Source organism: Hordeum vulgare, chromosome 1H (assembly GCF_904849725.1).
Source record: "Hordeum vulgare subsp. vulgare chromosome 1H, MorexV3_pseudomolecules_assembly, whole genome shotgun sequence".
NCBI classification, from domain to species: Eukaryota; Viridiplantae; Streptophyta; class Magnoliopsida; order Poales; family Poaceae; genus Hordeum; species Hordeum vulgare.
Window position 1 is genome coordinate 511,762,130 of NC_058518.1, and position 17,776 is coordinate 511,779,905.

A 17,776-nucleotide genomic window follows, 5' to 3' on the forward strand; every position below is an offset into this window, starting at 1 on the left:
TCAAGTATTTATTCCTATGACCATGAGATCATATAACTCACTGACACCGGAGGAATGCTTTATGTGTATCAAATGTCGCAACGTAACTGGGTGACTATAAAGATGCTCTACAGGTATCTCCGAAGGTGTTAGTTGAGTTAGTATGGATCAAGACTGGGATTTGTCACTCCGTGTGACGGAGAGGTATCTCGGGGCCCACTCGGTAATACAACATCACACACAAGCCTTGCAAGCAATGTAACTTAGTGTAAGTTGCGGGATCTTGTATTACGGAACGAGTAAAGAGACTTGCCGGTAAACGAGATTGAAATAGGTATGCGGATACCGACGATCGAATCTCGGGCAAGTAACATACCGAAGGACAAAGGGAATGACATACGGGATTATATGAATCCTTGGCACTAAGGTTCAAACGATAAGATCTTCGTAGAATATGTGGGATCCAATATGGGCATCCAGGTCCCGCTATTGGATATTGACCGAGGAGTCACTCGGGTCATGTCTACATAGTTCTCGAACCCGCAGGGTCTGCACACTTAAGGTTCGACGTTGTTTTATGCGTATTTGAGTTATATGGTTGGTTACCGAATGTTGTTCGGAGTCCCGGATGAGATCCAGGACGTCACGAGGAGCTCCGGAATGGTCCGGAGGTAAAGATTGATATATAGGAAGTCCTGTTTTGGTCACCGGAAAAGTTTCGGGCTCATCGGTAGTGTACCGGGAGTGCCGGGAGGGGTGCCGGGGACCATCGGGAGGGGTGTCACGCCCCAAGAGGTCTCATGGGCTATGAGAAGAGATAAACCAGCCCCTAGTGGGCTGGAATAAGTTCCCACTAAGGCCCATAAGGTTTGAGAAGGAAAAAACACAAGGTGGAAAGAGTTTCCAAGTGGGAAGGTGGAATCCTACTCCAAGTAGGATTGGAGTAGGACTCCTCCACCTCCAATTTCGGCCAAACCTTGAGGGTTTGAGGCTGCCTCTTCCCTCCCCCTCCCTCCTATATATACTGAGGTATTAGGGCTGATTTGAGACGACTTTCTCACGGCTGCCCGACCACATACCTCCACGGTTTTTCCTCTAGATCGCGTTTCTGCGGAGCTCGGGCGGAGCCCTGCTGAGACAAGGTCATCACCAACCTCCGGAGCGCCGTCATGCTGCCGGAGAACTCTTCTACCTCTCCGTCTCTCTTGCTGGATCAATAAGGCCGAGATCATCGTCGAGCTGTACGTGTGCTGAACGCGGAGGTGCCGTCCGTTCGGTACTAGATCGTGGGACTGATCGCGGGATTGTTCGCGGGGCGGATCGAGGGACGTGAGGACGTTCCACTACATCAACCGCGTTCTCTAACGCTTCTGCTGTACGATCTACAAGGGTACGTAGATCACTCATCCCCTCTCGTAGATGGACATCACCATGATAGGTCTTCGTGCGCGTAGGAAATTTTTTGTTTCCCATGCAACGTTCCCCAACACTTTGTCGAATATATTTACAAAATATAGACACGATTTATATACACATATATGCATCTTTTTTACACTATATCATTTCACATCATTTTCGTCGAATGTCAATAGTATTCTAATCGATCATCTAACAATTCATCATCAACTTAATCATATACCAAGTTATCATATGGTACACAAAAAATAAAACAGAGAAACATCATAATATATATATATATATAGTCATCATATGCATCATGCATCCTAATTAGTCGATCATGTCAAGTAAAAATATAAACTAGAATAACTTGTCTCTCATAAGACCTAGTCCTCGCTCTTAGATATAATGTCATAAAACAGAATAACTCCTATGGCTCCATGATGAATCACAGAGATCCAACGGTCTCCAGCTTGTGGCTTGCGAACCTTCTTTATTTCTCTCCATGCTTCAATTTGGAGTCTTTTTGATCTTGATTTGAAGTTAATCAAGTATGGAGCATAGAACTCAGCCCTCAACGGGCTTCTAATTCTCATTTGACCTTCTGGGTCCATTAACGGAGGCACTACATCATGTGGCAGTTGTTGTTGAAGAACATAATAATAACCTAGTTAGCAATGTAATCTACACCATTTACGCAATAGTGGAGTGTACTTAATTAGGAAACTCTTACCAAGACATTTCGGCGAATGTCATCTGGACTCAACCTATGCACTAGTGACATGTAAAATGAATAATTTTGGCCAATTCCAAAATGATACGGGAAGGTATCCCTAGAAGACAGAACACCAGCAACAAGAAAGTGGAGAAAATGGTCTTTCTCCTCCCAAGTTAGATGTGATCCATACGTGTAGTGTGTCGTGTCAATTAATTTTTGTAATTCAGTCAAAGCAACAAAATAAGCTGTAAATTATAATTTAACAAATTTAGTATATAGATGAACACCAACTATTTCTAAATATAAATGCAAATTACTTCACATGAAGGTAAAACAGGAAGCATATCATCGACAACCACCCAAATTTTGTAATAATTTAATGTTCCAAAAATACTTACAAATTTTGTAATTGTCCACAAGATGTGGGCATTATATAAACCATTCAAAACGACCACATGTGCTACGATCATTCAAAGGACAATTTGGGTTGTTATTGTTGTTTGTACAATATGTAACATGATATAATGATAACTATGGCCCAATAACTAGGAACCTGCAACGTGTGGCCAAAGTTTTAATAGACGATGAACACCACATGACATGTAAATTGCGAGAGGAAAACAGGTTGACTACATCAACTATTTATAAATATAAATGCAAATTACTTGACAAATATGGTTGAGAAACTCACATGGAGGTAAAACAGGAAGCATATCATCGACAACCATCCAAATACTGATGTTGAACGAAGATCGAAGGTGATTTACATTCGCTTCTGAAATCCATATGCCTTGCAAAGATCTTCCCACTTTGGGCACCTAAATTCTGTTTGAAAAACTGAATTAAATACTTGGATAACAAATGTGTGACCATGTATAGTCCTCAGCTTAGCGCTCCTCGTCTCAATTCTCTCGTGGTCTTCGAAACCGAGCCTCTCCAACACATATCTTCTTGCATGGCAAGGGAGGTACATATCGCCGTTCTCGTCAAGCTTCATGCTGAAGAACCTATCGTCTCGCAGGTGAAGCATGTCGCACATACCCCGAGAGTCGCCGCAATATTCACACTCGCAATATCCATCGTCAGACATTTTCTGTTTTAATATGGTAAATGTGTGTAAACAACAATATAATCGTGACACACTATATATATCAAAAGAATTGAACATCTATATATAATAACTCTTCATGCTCGCATCATGCATCATCATATAACAACAAGTCCTACTAATTAATCATCATCATACGTAGTTAAATAAAGTGTGTCACAATTATATATAACAACAAGTCGACGTCGATGCGGGAACTACTTCTATATATAGTTAAATAAAGTAGTTTTTATTAATTAAATCAACTAGTTCAACTACTAAGCACTTACTATAAATAAATAAAGTAGTACTTACTAAAAACAAACTACTTCTATATATAGTAAAATAAAGTATTTACTAAATCAACTAGCTAGTTCAACTATATATGAAGCACTTACTATAAATAAAATAAAGTAGTACTTACTAAAAATAAACTAGTTTAACTATAGTTATATTATTTTTCTAACTAATTATATTAAACACTTTCTCTTCTTATTTTTTCCTTTTTCCTCTATTCTAAATATGAACATATTCATAAATGACTTTGATTATGCACAATTTTCCTATACATACACAATATGAACATATATATAAATTGACAAAGAAAATACTATGAACAAAAAAATCATTAAAATTCTATGAACAAAATTACAACAGAAAAAAAAAAATTCTATGAACAGAAAAAATCATAAAAATTTGACATATTCGATCTTTGCATATATATGAACATACAAACATGCATATTCAACAATAATATCACCAAAAAAATCTTTTAATAGAAAAAAATCTTTGCTCACGGCGACGGCGACGGCGAGGTGCGGCGCGGCGACGGTCGACGGTGAGGTGCGGCGCGGGCCGGGGCAGGGCGGTGACGGGCAGGGGCCGGCGGCGGGGGGCGGCACGGGACGTCGTCGGGGCGGCGACGGCGAGGCGGTGAGACGGGCAGCCTGGCGGCGTCGGGATCGAATGGAGAGAGGGGTAGAGATCAAAACTTCTAAATTGTCGCTTATATAGCCTCACCAAAGGTCTTGTGCGGTGCGGTGCTATGTTTAGTCCCACCTCGCTAGCCGAGAGAGGCTCGGAGTGGTTTATAAGCCGTGCCGAACCAACCACTTCGAGCTCCTCTCTACTACAGGCTTACGGGCCTAAAATCACTCTCTGTGCTTGTGGGCCTATTGGGCCTAGTGCGGGCCCGCATCCTGGCCCTAATAATGGGTTTCTAGTCGTATGCAGGCCGTGGTGGCACTTTTTTTAATTTTTTTACTGTTTTTTTGCTTTCTTCTTTGTTTCTAATTACTTATTTATTTTTTCTTTTACGATAATTCTTTTTGCTATTAAAGTTTGTAACAAAATTCTAATTACTTATTTATTTTCTTTTATGATAATTATTTTTGCTTTTAATGTTTTGAACAAAATTCTAATTACTTATTTATTTTCTTTTATGATAATTCTTTTTGCTATTAAAGTTACTAACAAAATTCTATATAATTTTAGTTTTAATAATACTAGAGGTTTATAAAAGATTTTTAGTTGATTCCTTTATTTTAATTCTTTTCAGTTTTTTTGCTTTTTTTTGTTTATAATTACTTATTTATTTTCTTTTACAATAATTCTTTTTGCTATTAAAGTTTGTAACAAAATTTTAATTACTTATTTATTTTCTTTGTGACTTCAAAAAGCATCCTGGCCCTAATATTAATAAGTTCAAAATGCACCATTCAAATCCACATCAACAATTTACAACCCTTTCTGACATCATTTGTTATTTTTCATGCATTTACTGATTATTTTGAGCTATAAGACCATGAAATTGAAAATCATTTGAAATGAACTCTGAAAAGGTTCCAGGTTGGCAAGGTATCATCATTTCACCCACATAGCATGTGCGAGAAAGTTGAGAGGGTTACGGCAAAAACTGGATCCACTTCGTGTACAAAACGGACAATCTCTTTCGAAGTATCATGGTTTCATACGGAAACTCGTCTGTTACAAAGGGATTTCATTTTTTTGAACTTATTTGAACTCCATAGTTTTTTTGTGTTCAAAATGCACCATTCAAAGTCACATCAACAATTTACAACCCTTTCTGACATCATTTGTTATTTTTCATGCATTTATTGATTATTTTGAGCTATAAGACCATGAAATTGAAAAGCATTTGAAATGAACTCTGAAAAGGTTCCAAGTTGGCATGGTATCATCATTTCACCCACATAGCATGTGCGAGAAAGTTGAGAGGGTTACGGCAAAAACTAGATGCACTTCGTGTACAAAACAGACAATCTCTTTTGAAGTATGAGGGTTTCATACGAAAACTCGTGTGTTACAAAGGGATTTCATTTTTTTGAACTCCATAGTTTTTCTGTGTTCAAAATGCACCATTCAAAGCCACATCAACAATTTACAACCCTTTCTGACATCATTTGTTATTTTTCATGCATTTACTGATTATTTTGAGCTATAATACCATGAAATTGAAAAGCATTTGAAATGAACTCTGAAAAGGTTCCAAGTTGGCAGTGGTGACAATTTTAACACAACACATGATATCCATTACATCTAGGGCACAACATTACATTTGTTCAAGTTCACAACAGTGCACAAATGATAGAATTACATCTACGGCACAACACACTAGCAGAAACATAACACACACACTGCCACTTAATTGGTTTGCTTAGATCAAATAGAAACTAAACTAGCCACAATGATGATGCCAAGAACAAAGAGAAAACCCATTGTTTGCATGAGCTCATTCCTTTTCTGCAACTTCAATTGCATTTTCTTGTTTTCATTGTTCAGATCCATAACCTTCTTCTCCATCCTACTAGCTTTGATCCAACTACGTTCAAGGCCACCATGGAGCTCCTCAAAAGCTTGCCCCACTAGCTCAGTGGGAGGGGGTCAATCCAAACAACCCAATCACACTCATCAGGAAGCTGTTAAATCAGAGTTCACATAATTAGGTGAAATTCATAACTTTGCAATAAATCGATGAAAATAGAGTACCAAATGATGTTTTGAGGAATTACATCAAGTGGACAACTCAAAAACCTTCTTCCCGTGCTTGCTCCACCCCAAGAAACACGGCGAGCAGGAATTAGCCCATCCCCCGGGCAACGGTGATTCGAGCGCTCCTCAAGGCCGTAGAAACTTGGATTGGGAATGAAAAATTCGGATTGGAACTGTACAATCCCGCAGCCATCCACCTACGAGCCAGAAAGGCGCATATTACGGCCCATCCCGCGAAACCCTAGATGAGAAATCCCCAAATCCAATGTCAACCGAAAATCCAAATCGACTTACCTCACTGTTTGCGGAGGAGCTTGCACACGACATTGCGGACGTACACATGGCCGTGCCCCAGCGGTGAAAACAGGGACGGGGCATGACGGACCGCTAAATCTAGACAAATCTCGGGAAAAATGGAGCTCCGAGGTCGAGCTTCGAGAGGAGAAAGCTTAACTAGTGTGGCTCGGGCATTTCATCGAACACCTCATGTGCATAGGAGGTAAGCTAGAGCACCCAAATGCCCTTCCCTCGCCAGCCAGAAAAAACAGAGTGCTCTGCCGCGGCGATGGGTATATATAGGCAAATTATTTGTCCCGGTTCGTGACATAAACCGGGGCTAAAGCCCCCCCCCCTTCTAAACCGGTTCAAGGCATGAACCGGTACCAATGGATGTGGGCCAGGAGCGCGGCCCATTGGTCCCGGTTCGTGCCTAGAACCGGGACAAATGGGTCCACACGAACCGGGACCAATGCCCACGAGGCCCCGGTCGGCCCCCTGGGCTCATGAACCGGGACTAATGCCTCCCATGTATTTTCTACTAGTGGAAGAGCATGAAATATGCGGCATGAATTGATGGGAATAAGTTAAGGAAAGTTTGGTGATATTCGCTCATCTCTTAGAAGAGGCTGACTAAAGACCTGATCGAGAGTGTATCATGAAAACCTAACGATGATTGTGGTGTTTGGTATACAAAGATGATCTATATTTAACAATCTTATGTATCTCAATGCATGTAAAAGGTAGTTCGTGCATAGTCTTTGTCAATCAAATGCATAAAGTCAGAATCACCCTTGCCAAAGGTTTAGGCAGAACATCAAGATTTATTGGGAACACAATGAAAGCTTGGGCATACATGTTCGCATGACAAATACTTTTAGGCTAACCCTAAATACAAGACTAAATACAATCAATTGTTGCATGTTTGTGCTATTTCACAGAATCAACAACTTCTAGGCATAACATATTTGTTGCATGGTTCGTCGGCATCAAGTCGATCAATATTGTTGTACTGGTCGGTACACAACCAGGACACCTACCCTTCCCCTTCTATTCCTAAGTTCTGCCTTTTATTACTGCTATCTTTTTTGTCTTTCAATCATTGTGTCATCACTTGTACTGAATTTTATTCCGATATATTTTACATATGTATCAAAATATGCATGATCACAAAGGACTGCTGCCATAAAAATTATATAGTAATAAAGTACTCCCTCCACCCCGAAATAAATGACTCAACTTTATAGCAGCTTTAATATAAAATTAGTATAAAATTGAGTCATTTATTTTAGGACGGAAAGAGTATTATGTTTTCATTGACTCATAAGTAAACATAAAGGATATAAATAAAGGGATACAAACTTAGCTAAAAAATACTTCCTCTCATCACTAAAGTCACGAGACTTTTTTTGGATCAAGAGAGAGTATTTTTTTTGTGGGGTATAATTTTTTTTAGAAAAACTTGACATCACAATGTTTTGATTCTGTAATTGTCTAAGTTCCCAGTTCGCTCCTTACTCACAACTAGACTAGTATTTTGTTTTCATTCTAGTTGCAAGTCAATCATTGACTCACATTTGGGCACATAGTTTCGTAGTTGTCCGAGTTGAAAGTCCATCATCGACTTGCAATTGGGCACATAGTTTTGTTGTTCTCTAGCTCCAAGTCCACCCTTTGACCCGCAACTAGGTTGATTCTTTTTATCCCAGTTGCAAGTCTACCCTTGACTCACAAATGCTATTGTATTTTGTGTAGTTGTCCTAGTTGAAAGTCCATTCTTGACTCGCAACTAGGCCTATAGTTTGTTTTTATCCGAGTTGCAGCTAGAACCATGACATGTAACTAGGAATGTAGTTTGTTTTTCATCCCAATTTTAAGTTCACCCTCCACTCGCAACTAGGCTCGTAGTTGTTCCAGCTGCAAGTTCACCATCGAATCGCAACTGGTTTCACAATTTTGTGGAGTTGTCGCAGTTGCAATTCCACCCTCGACTTGCAACATGGCATGAATTTTGTTTTTCATTCGAGTGCATGTCCAAGCTTGACTCATAAATGGCATCAAAGTTTTTTTCCGCCTCTTTGCAAGTCCACCCTCGGTTTAAAACAAGCACTAACCCTTTTTTGTTCTTTGCTCCTAGTTGCAAACCCATCCTTTACTTGCAATAAGGATTTTTTTGACCATTTTTATTTGTTTCTTTACAAGCACACCCTCATTTTTGGTTTGTAGGTTGTCACTTTTCATTCTTCGCCCCAGTTGCGAGTCTACTATCGACTTGCAATTGGGCTTAAAGTTTTTTTATCATGCAATTACAAGTTCAAATCGACCTCAAAGTGGGGTGAGCAGCCATTTTTTATGTGAGTTACAACTCCATGCCCGATATGCAATTGGGACCCGACCCATTTTTGTTGAGGTTGCAAGTCCACCTTCGACACGCAATTGGGTTCGATCCATTTTTGTCCTAGTGGCAAGTCTTCCTCGAAATGCAACAACATGCCCCCAAAGAGATTTCAGTTAGTGGTAGGAGGAGGGGTTGTCGGCCAGTTTCATGTCCACATTAAACTATATCCATTGTATTTCTTTATTTTTCAATAAAAACATAAGGACATTTTCCAAAATTATAATTTTTGTAGAACTTATGTTTTTTAATTCATGTTTTAGTTTAGAAAAATAATCATGATCCTTTTTTCAAATTCGTAAACATTTTTTAATTTTAGATTTTTTTAGATTTTCTGTGCATCCATTCATTTTTTTTCTTTCTTCCTTTCCTTTTATCGTTATCTTATTTCATTTTTATTTTCATAAATTTTTAGTGTTTTCTTTTTATTATCTGTTTTTTTGTTCATCATTTTCAAAAGTATTCACCATGGTTTAAAATATACATCACTTATGTTTTTGAAATGTTCAAACCATTTTAAAAGATGGTCATCGCGCTTTAAAATATATTCACAGTGTTATATGATATGTTTGTTGCATTTTAAGAACATTTCACAATGTTTTACAAGTCTTTCATCATGTGTTTAAAAAAATCACCAAATTAAATTTTTTACATATTTATAATATGACCATTTTTTTAATTTATAAAAATGTTTCATCATGATATTTCAAAAATATTCACATCGCCCTAAAAAAATATTCACCTCGTCCTACAATTTATTCACTGTTTTTTCAGAAAAAAAATGCTTATTCTGTCACTCAAGTGCTTGTTACCATGTTAAGTGATCTACTGCTGGACGTGTGTGTCCATGGAGAAAAGAAATCAACACACTAGTACATCGCCGACACAAAATCTTGCAGCACACGGCATGTCACTGTAGCACTGCGGATCATGCACCAGCGACTCGGCGCATCCTAGCGGTGCATAAAATTGATTTTACTCTGACCCAGTTTGTGCGTGCCTGCACCAACAAGGGGTCTGTACTTCGAACCTTAGCTCTCCCGGCACATTCCTTTTCTGCGGATTTTTGCATTATTATGAACAAACAAAAAAACAACAAGAAAACGATAAAAAACAAACAAACAATATAACTGTGAGGCTTTTGTTTATCTAATGTAGGATGATGTCATGTTAGATATGAGGTATTAGAGCAACTTCAACGGACCGACCCAAACGGACGATGATTTCGTCCGCTTTTCGTCCATTTGGATCGTCCGTCGGACTGTCCGTGTCCGCTTTTTTAAATGAGTCAGCACATGCATCCAACGGAAAGCAAGTGAGCAACAGTACTATGACAATATAATAATGGAAGAAAGGTGGGTGAGGAGTGGGCCAGTGAATTAAATAAGCAGACAAATGTGGCTGGGTGGCTGTATGACAAGTGGATCAGGCCGGCCACATGCGGACACTGAAAGGGCGCGCGCGTCCGCGCCAATCCATTTCAGTCTCAAATTTGAGTCGGAAATGGATCGACGCGGACGCGTTTTAGCAATGGATCCGTGCGGCCCCAAACGGACGGCCGCAGACGAAATGGGTCGCCCATTGGAGTTGCTCTTATCTCACATCTAGATGTGATATAGTGAGCTCATCCACAACAGTCTCATCATGTCCTCCGCTTGCCATCTTTGGTCAGGGCATGAGCTGTGAGGCACGGCCACCTACCCACCTTCGGCCGTCTGGTGAGCTGCGATCGCCGGACTGTTCATGCATGATCCATCGGCATCAATATATCACTATTGTTGTACTGAAAGTGTAGCATCATACTAAAACCATCTCATACCCCCCCCGTCCCGTGCCGCTTCCGCGAGCGCCCCGGGCGCAACCCTAGCTCCCGCCCGCCGCCACCCCACACCTCGCCTCTCCCCTCCCTTGCCGCCGCTAGGGACGTCATCGGGCAAAGCCCGTATGTGCATCAGCGGCAGCGGGACTCATCCCTCCCCATGAGGCATCCGGGCGGTGCGGGACGACTGGCCTTGTGGAGGCGCGCGACTCGGTGTGACGAACTGGGTCGGCGGCGGTTTGGGTTGGCACCGAGGGGCGGCGCCGGTGCTCTACTATATCAGGCGGCGTGAGGTGGCCTTGGCGCGCGACGCGGCCATTTGTGAGCCGACGCAGATGGTAGTGCGGATCTGGCGCAACTGTGTTCTGGCTCGAGATGGCCGCATCAGGCGGCTGAGGCGTGGCTTGGGCGTCTTTGTGGCGGTGGTGGGCACCAGATCTGGCCAACTTGGTCGGCTACGGCTCGCCGGCGTTTGCAGGCGATGAGGTTGATGGCTCCTGCGTGAGGATGGCGCCGTCATCGCGTAGGAGGTGTGTGGGACAGCGGGCTTGCGGACCAGTGGTGTTGCCCCACCGGTTGCGTGGGGGTACTCGACGAGGTGGCTCCAGGCGAAAGCCTAGACGTCACGGCGTCCGCGGACGTCGTTTTTCCTCCTTGGGGGTCGTTGTGGAGCCTCTCCTTGCCTGACACCTTCGGACCATGGCCATCAGGCGAAAGCCTAAGACTCCAATGTGAGTTGGATGACGACGTCGTTCTCCCACGTCGCTCTACTCCCTTGGGGGCGTTGCGTTGAGGGTCATTGGCCTCCTTCATGCTTTCCCGGAGCAGGACACACACGACATCATGGTCGGCAGGTACCTGACTGGTGATGTGGTTGGCGCAACTTCTTGTGCGGTGACGATGACGGCTTTGGGTGGAGTTGGTTTGCTACTGAGTTTTGGTAGTCGGTCTCATTCGACGTGTTTGAGGGGTTGTTGCACCTCACTTTGCCTTCGTGGAGTCAGACCTGCTGAGGAGGGGCCTTGCGGCGCCGTGACGCGAGGCGGGTGGTCGGTTCTGGCGCTCGCTCGGCTCAGGCTCAGTGCTTTCTTCTACAATGCTCGTCGACAGAGTCAGAGCTGCCTGGTAGTTGGCGTGTGCGGTTGACTTTTTGGCAGTTGCCGGCATGGGCCTCGACGTTTGCTTGCGGTGAGGGATTTATTGATGGTCGTGGATGGTGGAGCCGGAGCTGCACTTGGGTAGGTGTGATGGCGATGATACCGGGTTGCAGCCTCAACGGTGTTCTCCCCTCGACGATGTGTGTGCGTTCCTTTGCGGGGTGCCAGGTCGCTCTGTGTGTTCTGTGTGAACGTGTTGTAACGATTTCCATCCGGTTTTCCGTTAATCAATCGGGCAATTCTCTTCATCTTTATTAATGAGATGAGGCAAAGCTTTTACCTTCGTTTCAATATTATTGTACTCATCGATACATGAAGGACATCCAACCAAACGCCAGAACCAGGACATCTGCCCTTCCCTTTCTATTCCCAAGTTCTTCCTTTTATTACTGCTATCTATTTTGTCTTTCAATCATTGTCCCATTACTTATACTAAAATTCATTCCAATATATTATGCATATGTATCAAAATATGCATGATCACAAAAGGATTAATGGCCTAAAAAAATTATATAGTAATAAAATACTCCCTCCGTTCCAAAATAAATAACTCAATTTTTTTTTGCGGGCAATAAATAACTCAACTCAACTTTGTAATGCCCTTAATATAAAATTAATATAAAATTGTGTCATTTATTTTGAAAACGAAAAGAGCATTATGTTTTCATCGACTCATAATGTAAACATGAAGGAGATACATAAAGTGATATAAACTTATCTAAGAAAAACTTGCTCTGATCACTAAAGCCACGACACTTTCTTTGGATCAAGAGGGAGTATTTTTTTTCCTGCAGGGTACAAAAAAATTAGAAAAGCTTGACATCGCAATGTTTTGATTACGGCACAGTCACTGAGCAAGTGTATATGGACGAGTTCGTCTGTATACAAACTGTGTTACTGATGATTAGTTTTTCATGCTGTGAGAATTAAGAATTTTGTTTATGTGTTACTGGAGAACAGTTTATGATGTTGTTAAATTCCAGTGATTATATTGTTCACAACTTAACATGTTGCAAAAAATATTCAGTTCTTCTGAGGCTGTCAAATTATAGTGATCATATTGTTCACAAACTGAACATGTTACAAAAAATTTCAAAAAGGATGTCACAACTGATGATTTAGCCTTCTACTCTGTACTTAACACTATATTATGTATCCAGTGCGGTCGACTGTCCCACCGAGCCAGGGGCTTTTCTGAAAAAAAAAGACAATGAGCATGCCTCTGCAGTGGCTGACAAGGGGCCCCACGCCACGTTGTCAAGCCCATTCAGCAGCGAATCCGTAGACAAACGTGTTTGGCACCGTATTTGAACCAAAATACCAAGTTTTAGCACTCATTACGTGTATTTTACAAGTTGAGGCATCAAACTGAACATCCAGGGCAAGTTTAGGCACCACCAGTGATATTACCTAGAAAAGAATTAGAAAAGATTGACATCACAATGTTTTGATTCTGGTGCAGTCACTGAACGAGTGTATATGGACGACTTTGTCTGTACTGTGTTAAAAAAAAAACGATTCACACGCACGCAGAAAATTGGAAAGATGTCTTACCCGGTCCATGGAATCACACCAATCCGATACGAGAGAGGCGACGCGACGGCTTCTTTTTCGAGGGTGTTTCCTCTCCTCGACAGCAGCGGAGAACCGGCGCCCGTCACCTATACATTACATACCAGCAGCCAGTACTAGTCACACGTGCCGGACGAAAACGGCTCGCTGACGTCCTGGGCCCACCCGCCGGCGCCGGGTCGACGCATCCGTCTCGCCTCACCAACCCACAGCGCCAGCGCCAGCGCCAGCTCCGTCCTTATTAATACGGCCACATCGCCGCCTGTCCCACCCACTCCAACACCGCCGCCGCCGCCGTCGACCCCTTCCTCCCTCGCAACAAACCCATGGCGTTCGCGCTCAAGGCCTGCGCATCCCCGGCCCTCGCGGCGTCCTCGGCGGCGGCAGCGTCGTCCCCCTCGTTCTCGCCCGCCTCCGCGGCGCCGAGGGGCCGCGCCGCCAGGAGGGTCTCGCTCCGCGGTGCCGCGCCCCGCGTGCCCGCCATCAGGGCGTCCGCCGCCCCCGCCGCCGCCCCCGCCGTGGCCGGGGACAAGCGCTCCATCTCCGGCACCTTCACCAACCTCAAGGCGCAGGGCAAGGTAAGACAATTCCTTCTCTTAGTGGCCCATTTTTTACTTGTACTTATCCATGTGTTCCTTCTTGCTACTAAAAAGATTATTAACATTTTAGTACTAATTTAATCCCCTCCCTCAGATGTGATCTTCATATGTTACCTGCTATCCATACGAATTGATAGGTTTCCACATCACCGTCTACATTCATGCCCTGTTTCCACCACCACCATAACTGACCATAACTGTATATAATACAGTTGCCATCATTTTTGTCTTCTGAATTTCTGATGATGGTGTTTGCGGCGTCCAGATCGCCTTCATCCCGTTCATCGTCGCCGGCGACCCCGACCTGGCGACCACGGCCAAGGCGCTCAAGGTTCTCGACGCGTGTGGTTCCGATGTGATCGAATTGGGCGTGCCCTACTCCGATCCGTTGGCCGATGGCCCTGTTATTCAGGTACGCCACAATGTTAATATATACATGTCCTCTAGTATTGTATTCTGTCTGCAGTGTTCATGTTCTTCAGCTTATGCGTTTTAACATTAATGTTTTGATTGCATCGTTTCAGGCTTCCGCCACGCGCGCGCTGACAAAGGGCACCACGTTTGAGGATGTCATCTCCATGGTGAAAGAGGTGGTGCCCGACCTGTCCTGCCCTCTGGCGCTTTTCACGTATTACAACCCGATTCTGAAGCGCGGTGTCGCCAACTTCATGTCTGTTGTGAAAGACGCCGGTGTACATGGTAATGCCCTTGTAGGTTTTCGTAGGTTCGGTCATGTTCTTCTACATTGAAATGCCATTCAACTCATACTTATGGGCACATTGTTGACTATCTGAATTCTGAATTATGGCATCGCTTCTCCTGTATTTTAGTTTTACTAGTGCATAAGGTTTCAGGTAGACGATTGAGGATTAAAAAGTTACCTGGCAACATAGACACGCACAACAATAACATGACATACAGTGATATTAGCAATGTCACACTTTCTTGCTGTTGTAAACTTCTGTTCTCATTGTAACAATCAACTTACATATGCATTACCATGCTGCAGGTCTTGTGGTACCTGATGTTCCTCTGGAAGAGACGGATATTTTGAGAAGCGAGGCTGCCAAGAACAACCTTGAGCTGGTAGGCTCTCTTTGGCATTATAACTGTTTCTTTTTTCCATTTTTTGTGTCTAAACCAATTAGGGTTGAATGTTCTCATTACCTCCCCATATTTGAAGAAAGGTCCCGGTTGATATTTCTTATTTAAGCACTGATGCAAAATGATTTGTTATGCTTATTACTTATTAGCTCATTGCTTGGCTGTAATTTTAAACCTCATAATACTCAGCATCTGGTGCTGATTAACCTGGAATACTGAAGATGCCTCTTTTGTTTATGCAGCTGTTTACATCAGTTTTGTTATGTCTTAATATTTCATTTGCATGAATGCCTGCAGGTGTTACTAACAACACCAACTACACCAACAGAAAGAATGGAGAGAATTACAAAGGCTTCAGAAGGATTTGTTTATCTTGTAAGTGTCCAGAACTCCAAATTATTGGTGTTCCCTTAAACTCTGTTCTGATATAACACATTCTCCTTATCGCTAATCAGAAAGTTCTCATAATGGCTAACCGTAGTGTATTTCAGAACTTAACAAGAGTACAGTAGAGTAGTTTGTCATTTTAAATATTGTTGAGAGAATTTATCATCTGAAGTTGACTTCATAAACTTAAGAAAGGCACATGCTTCTGTCCTGTCATGCTTTTTCTCTTCAACAGAGGCTGGCTGGACATGCTTTTGTGCTGACATGTATCATGGTGCTAGCTGTGCTAATTGCTAAACTGAAAAATATAATGAAATGTACACTACTGTTTACTAAGACCGAGACGCCTTGGTTATGTTCTGTAACTTCTCCATTTGGCTTTGTGAATCATAAACAAATGGAATTCAGTTGACATTATTGAGCTTGAGCATTTGTGATTCTACTGAACCTGTTTGAGCATGACCAGTTACATGATATGCTACTTGCTAAGTTGCAGTAATATTTGCTATTCAGGTAAGCACTACTGGAGTTACTGGCACCCGTGCAAACGTAAGTTTCAAGGTGGAAGCTCTTCTTAAGGAAATCAAGCAGGTCTGCTAAGTCTTTTCTTTACTGTTACTCAGTGAACTAGTTTTGGTCTGCTACCTTATTGTGCAGTGCGCATCTTTTGTTCAACGATGCTTATAAAAACACCGCCTGCTTATTTATTATAGGCCACGGATAAAGCTGTTGCTGTTGGTTTTGGAGTGTCGACTCCAGAGCAGGTGAAGCAGGTAAATCATATCCAGCAACACTCCTGCTCAGCAAAATATCTTGTTTTATCCTCCTTTGATTGCACAATCTTTGACAAGCTTGTTGCTTCAATTTTGTCTGCAAAAATTGCAGATTGCGGGGTGGGGTGCGGATGGTGTGATCGTCGGGAGCGCAATGGTGAGGCAGTTGGGCGAATCAGGCTCTCCTGAAGAAGGGTTGAAGAAGCTGGAAGAATTAGCCAAGAGCCTAAAGGCCGCATTTCCATGAAACATGCATTTTTATCTTTTGTGGGGGGAATCGTATTTATACAATATGTATTTTTTTTAGTTCTGTTTTACAGTGTAGCATTACATTCCTGGCTTTAGATTTCGAAGGATCATGTTGTGTGATAGAATAATTGTACCATTGTGTTGAATGCTCGGGTGAATAAATGAATTGAGGTTAGTGTTACTCCCTCCACCACGGTTTAGAAGGCACAGTTAAACTTGCGTGTGTTTTGAAAATAAACAAGGTTTAAGACGCGAAATCAATTATTCCTATTAATTAGTACTAGTACTACTCATGCATGCGCCCTCCCAATTTGCTGCTCACACATTTATACTAGTATTTTCTCAGTTGATTAGGCGCATTAGCATTTACACCTGCTACATCTCACAACCAATCGATGATTATCTTGATCCCAGAGATTTTCCAAACGTGCCTTTTAAACCGTGATGAAGGTAGTACAAATGATGTAAAATATAGCGTCTTTCTGTTCCAGTGCCATTGCCTTGTCAATGATTTCCTACACTTCAGGGTCCACTCTCCGCTAGCGTAATCCTCAAGAACTAACCCAGACCGATAACCTGCAATTAATCAACCCTCAAAAAAAAAAAATCATCTTCGTTTTCTACGTTTGTGGCGTATATACGCCCCTGTGACTGCCCGATGAAACCTGCCATTATGGATGCCATCCGGCCGGCATTCTGATGCTGCTCCTCCAGGTTCTTCCCTCCGTGTCCAACGCGATCGATCATCCAACTGTCGGCAACCAGATGGAGATAGAGTGCCATTGAAGAAGACATATACTATACTCTGAATGCATGATTCCCCGTGCCGTGAGGAGGGTATCGTATCATGGCTTGGCTCCATTGGCTGTGCATTGAGGTCCACTGCCCGGCCCGGTCTCCGAAGAGCACCGCACCCTCTGGATCTCGTAGCTAGAATCTGTGTACGAACACTAACACGTACTGTACCTTGAAGCAACCAGGTGGGGCTGGGCTGTGCCTGTGTTGAACAGAACGTCATCAGCTTCTTGCGGGGCACGTACGGGCAGTGCCGCCCAGACCTCCTCCGTCGCGGGGTTGCACTTGTCTTGCACACCATGTGGTCGGCCGATCGAGCTGCTCATGCATGCATGCATGGCCGCCTTCCTTCAAGGAGAAGAAGCCTGAGAGCGTCGTCTGCGGCGACCTCCTGCGGTGCGGACGGCCAGGTCGGAGCAGAGCACCAGCCATGCCTTGGACACGGACGCACGCACG

General features: G+C 42.9%; 1 protein-coding gene across 1 annotated transcript; it reads left to right on the forward strand.

Moving 5' to 3' along the window:
- The first annotated feature begins 13,669 nt into the window (after positions 1–13,669).
- Positions 13,670–16,706, forward strand: LOC123452336 (tryptophan synthase alpha chain-like). The gene is made up of 8 exons (XM_045128979.1): positions 13,670–13,991; positions 14,278–14,424; positions 14,537–14,711; positions 15,022–15,098; positions 15,414–15,491; positions 16,017–16,094; positions 16,217–16,276; positions 16,389–16,706. The coding sequence occupies exons 1-8, from the start codon at positions 13,740–13,742 to the stop codon at positions 16,521–16,523; spliced, it is 1,002 nt and encodes a 333-aa protein (XP_044984914.1). The 5' UTR covers positions 13,670–13,739; the 3' UTR covers positions 16,524–16,706.
- The last annotated feature ends 1,070 nt before the right edge of the window (positions 16,707–17,776 follow it).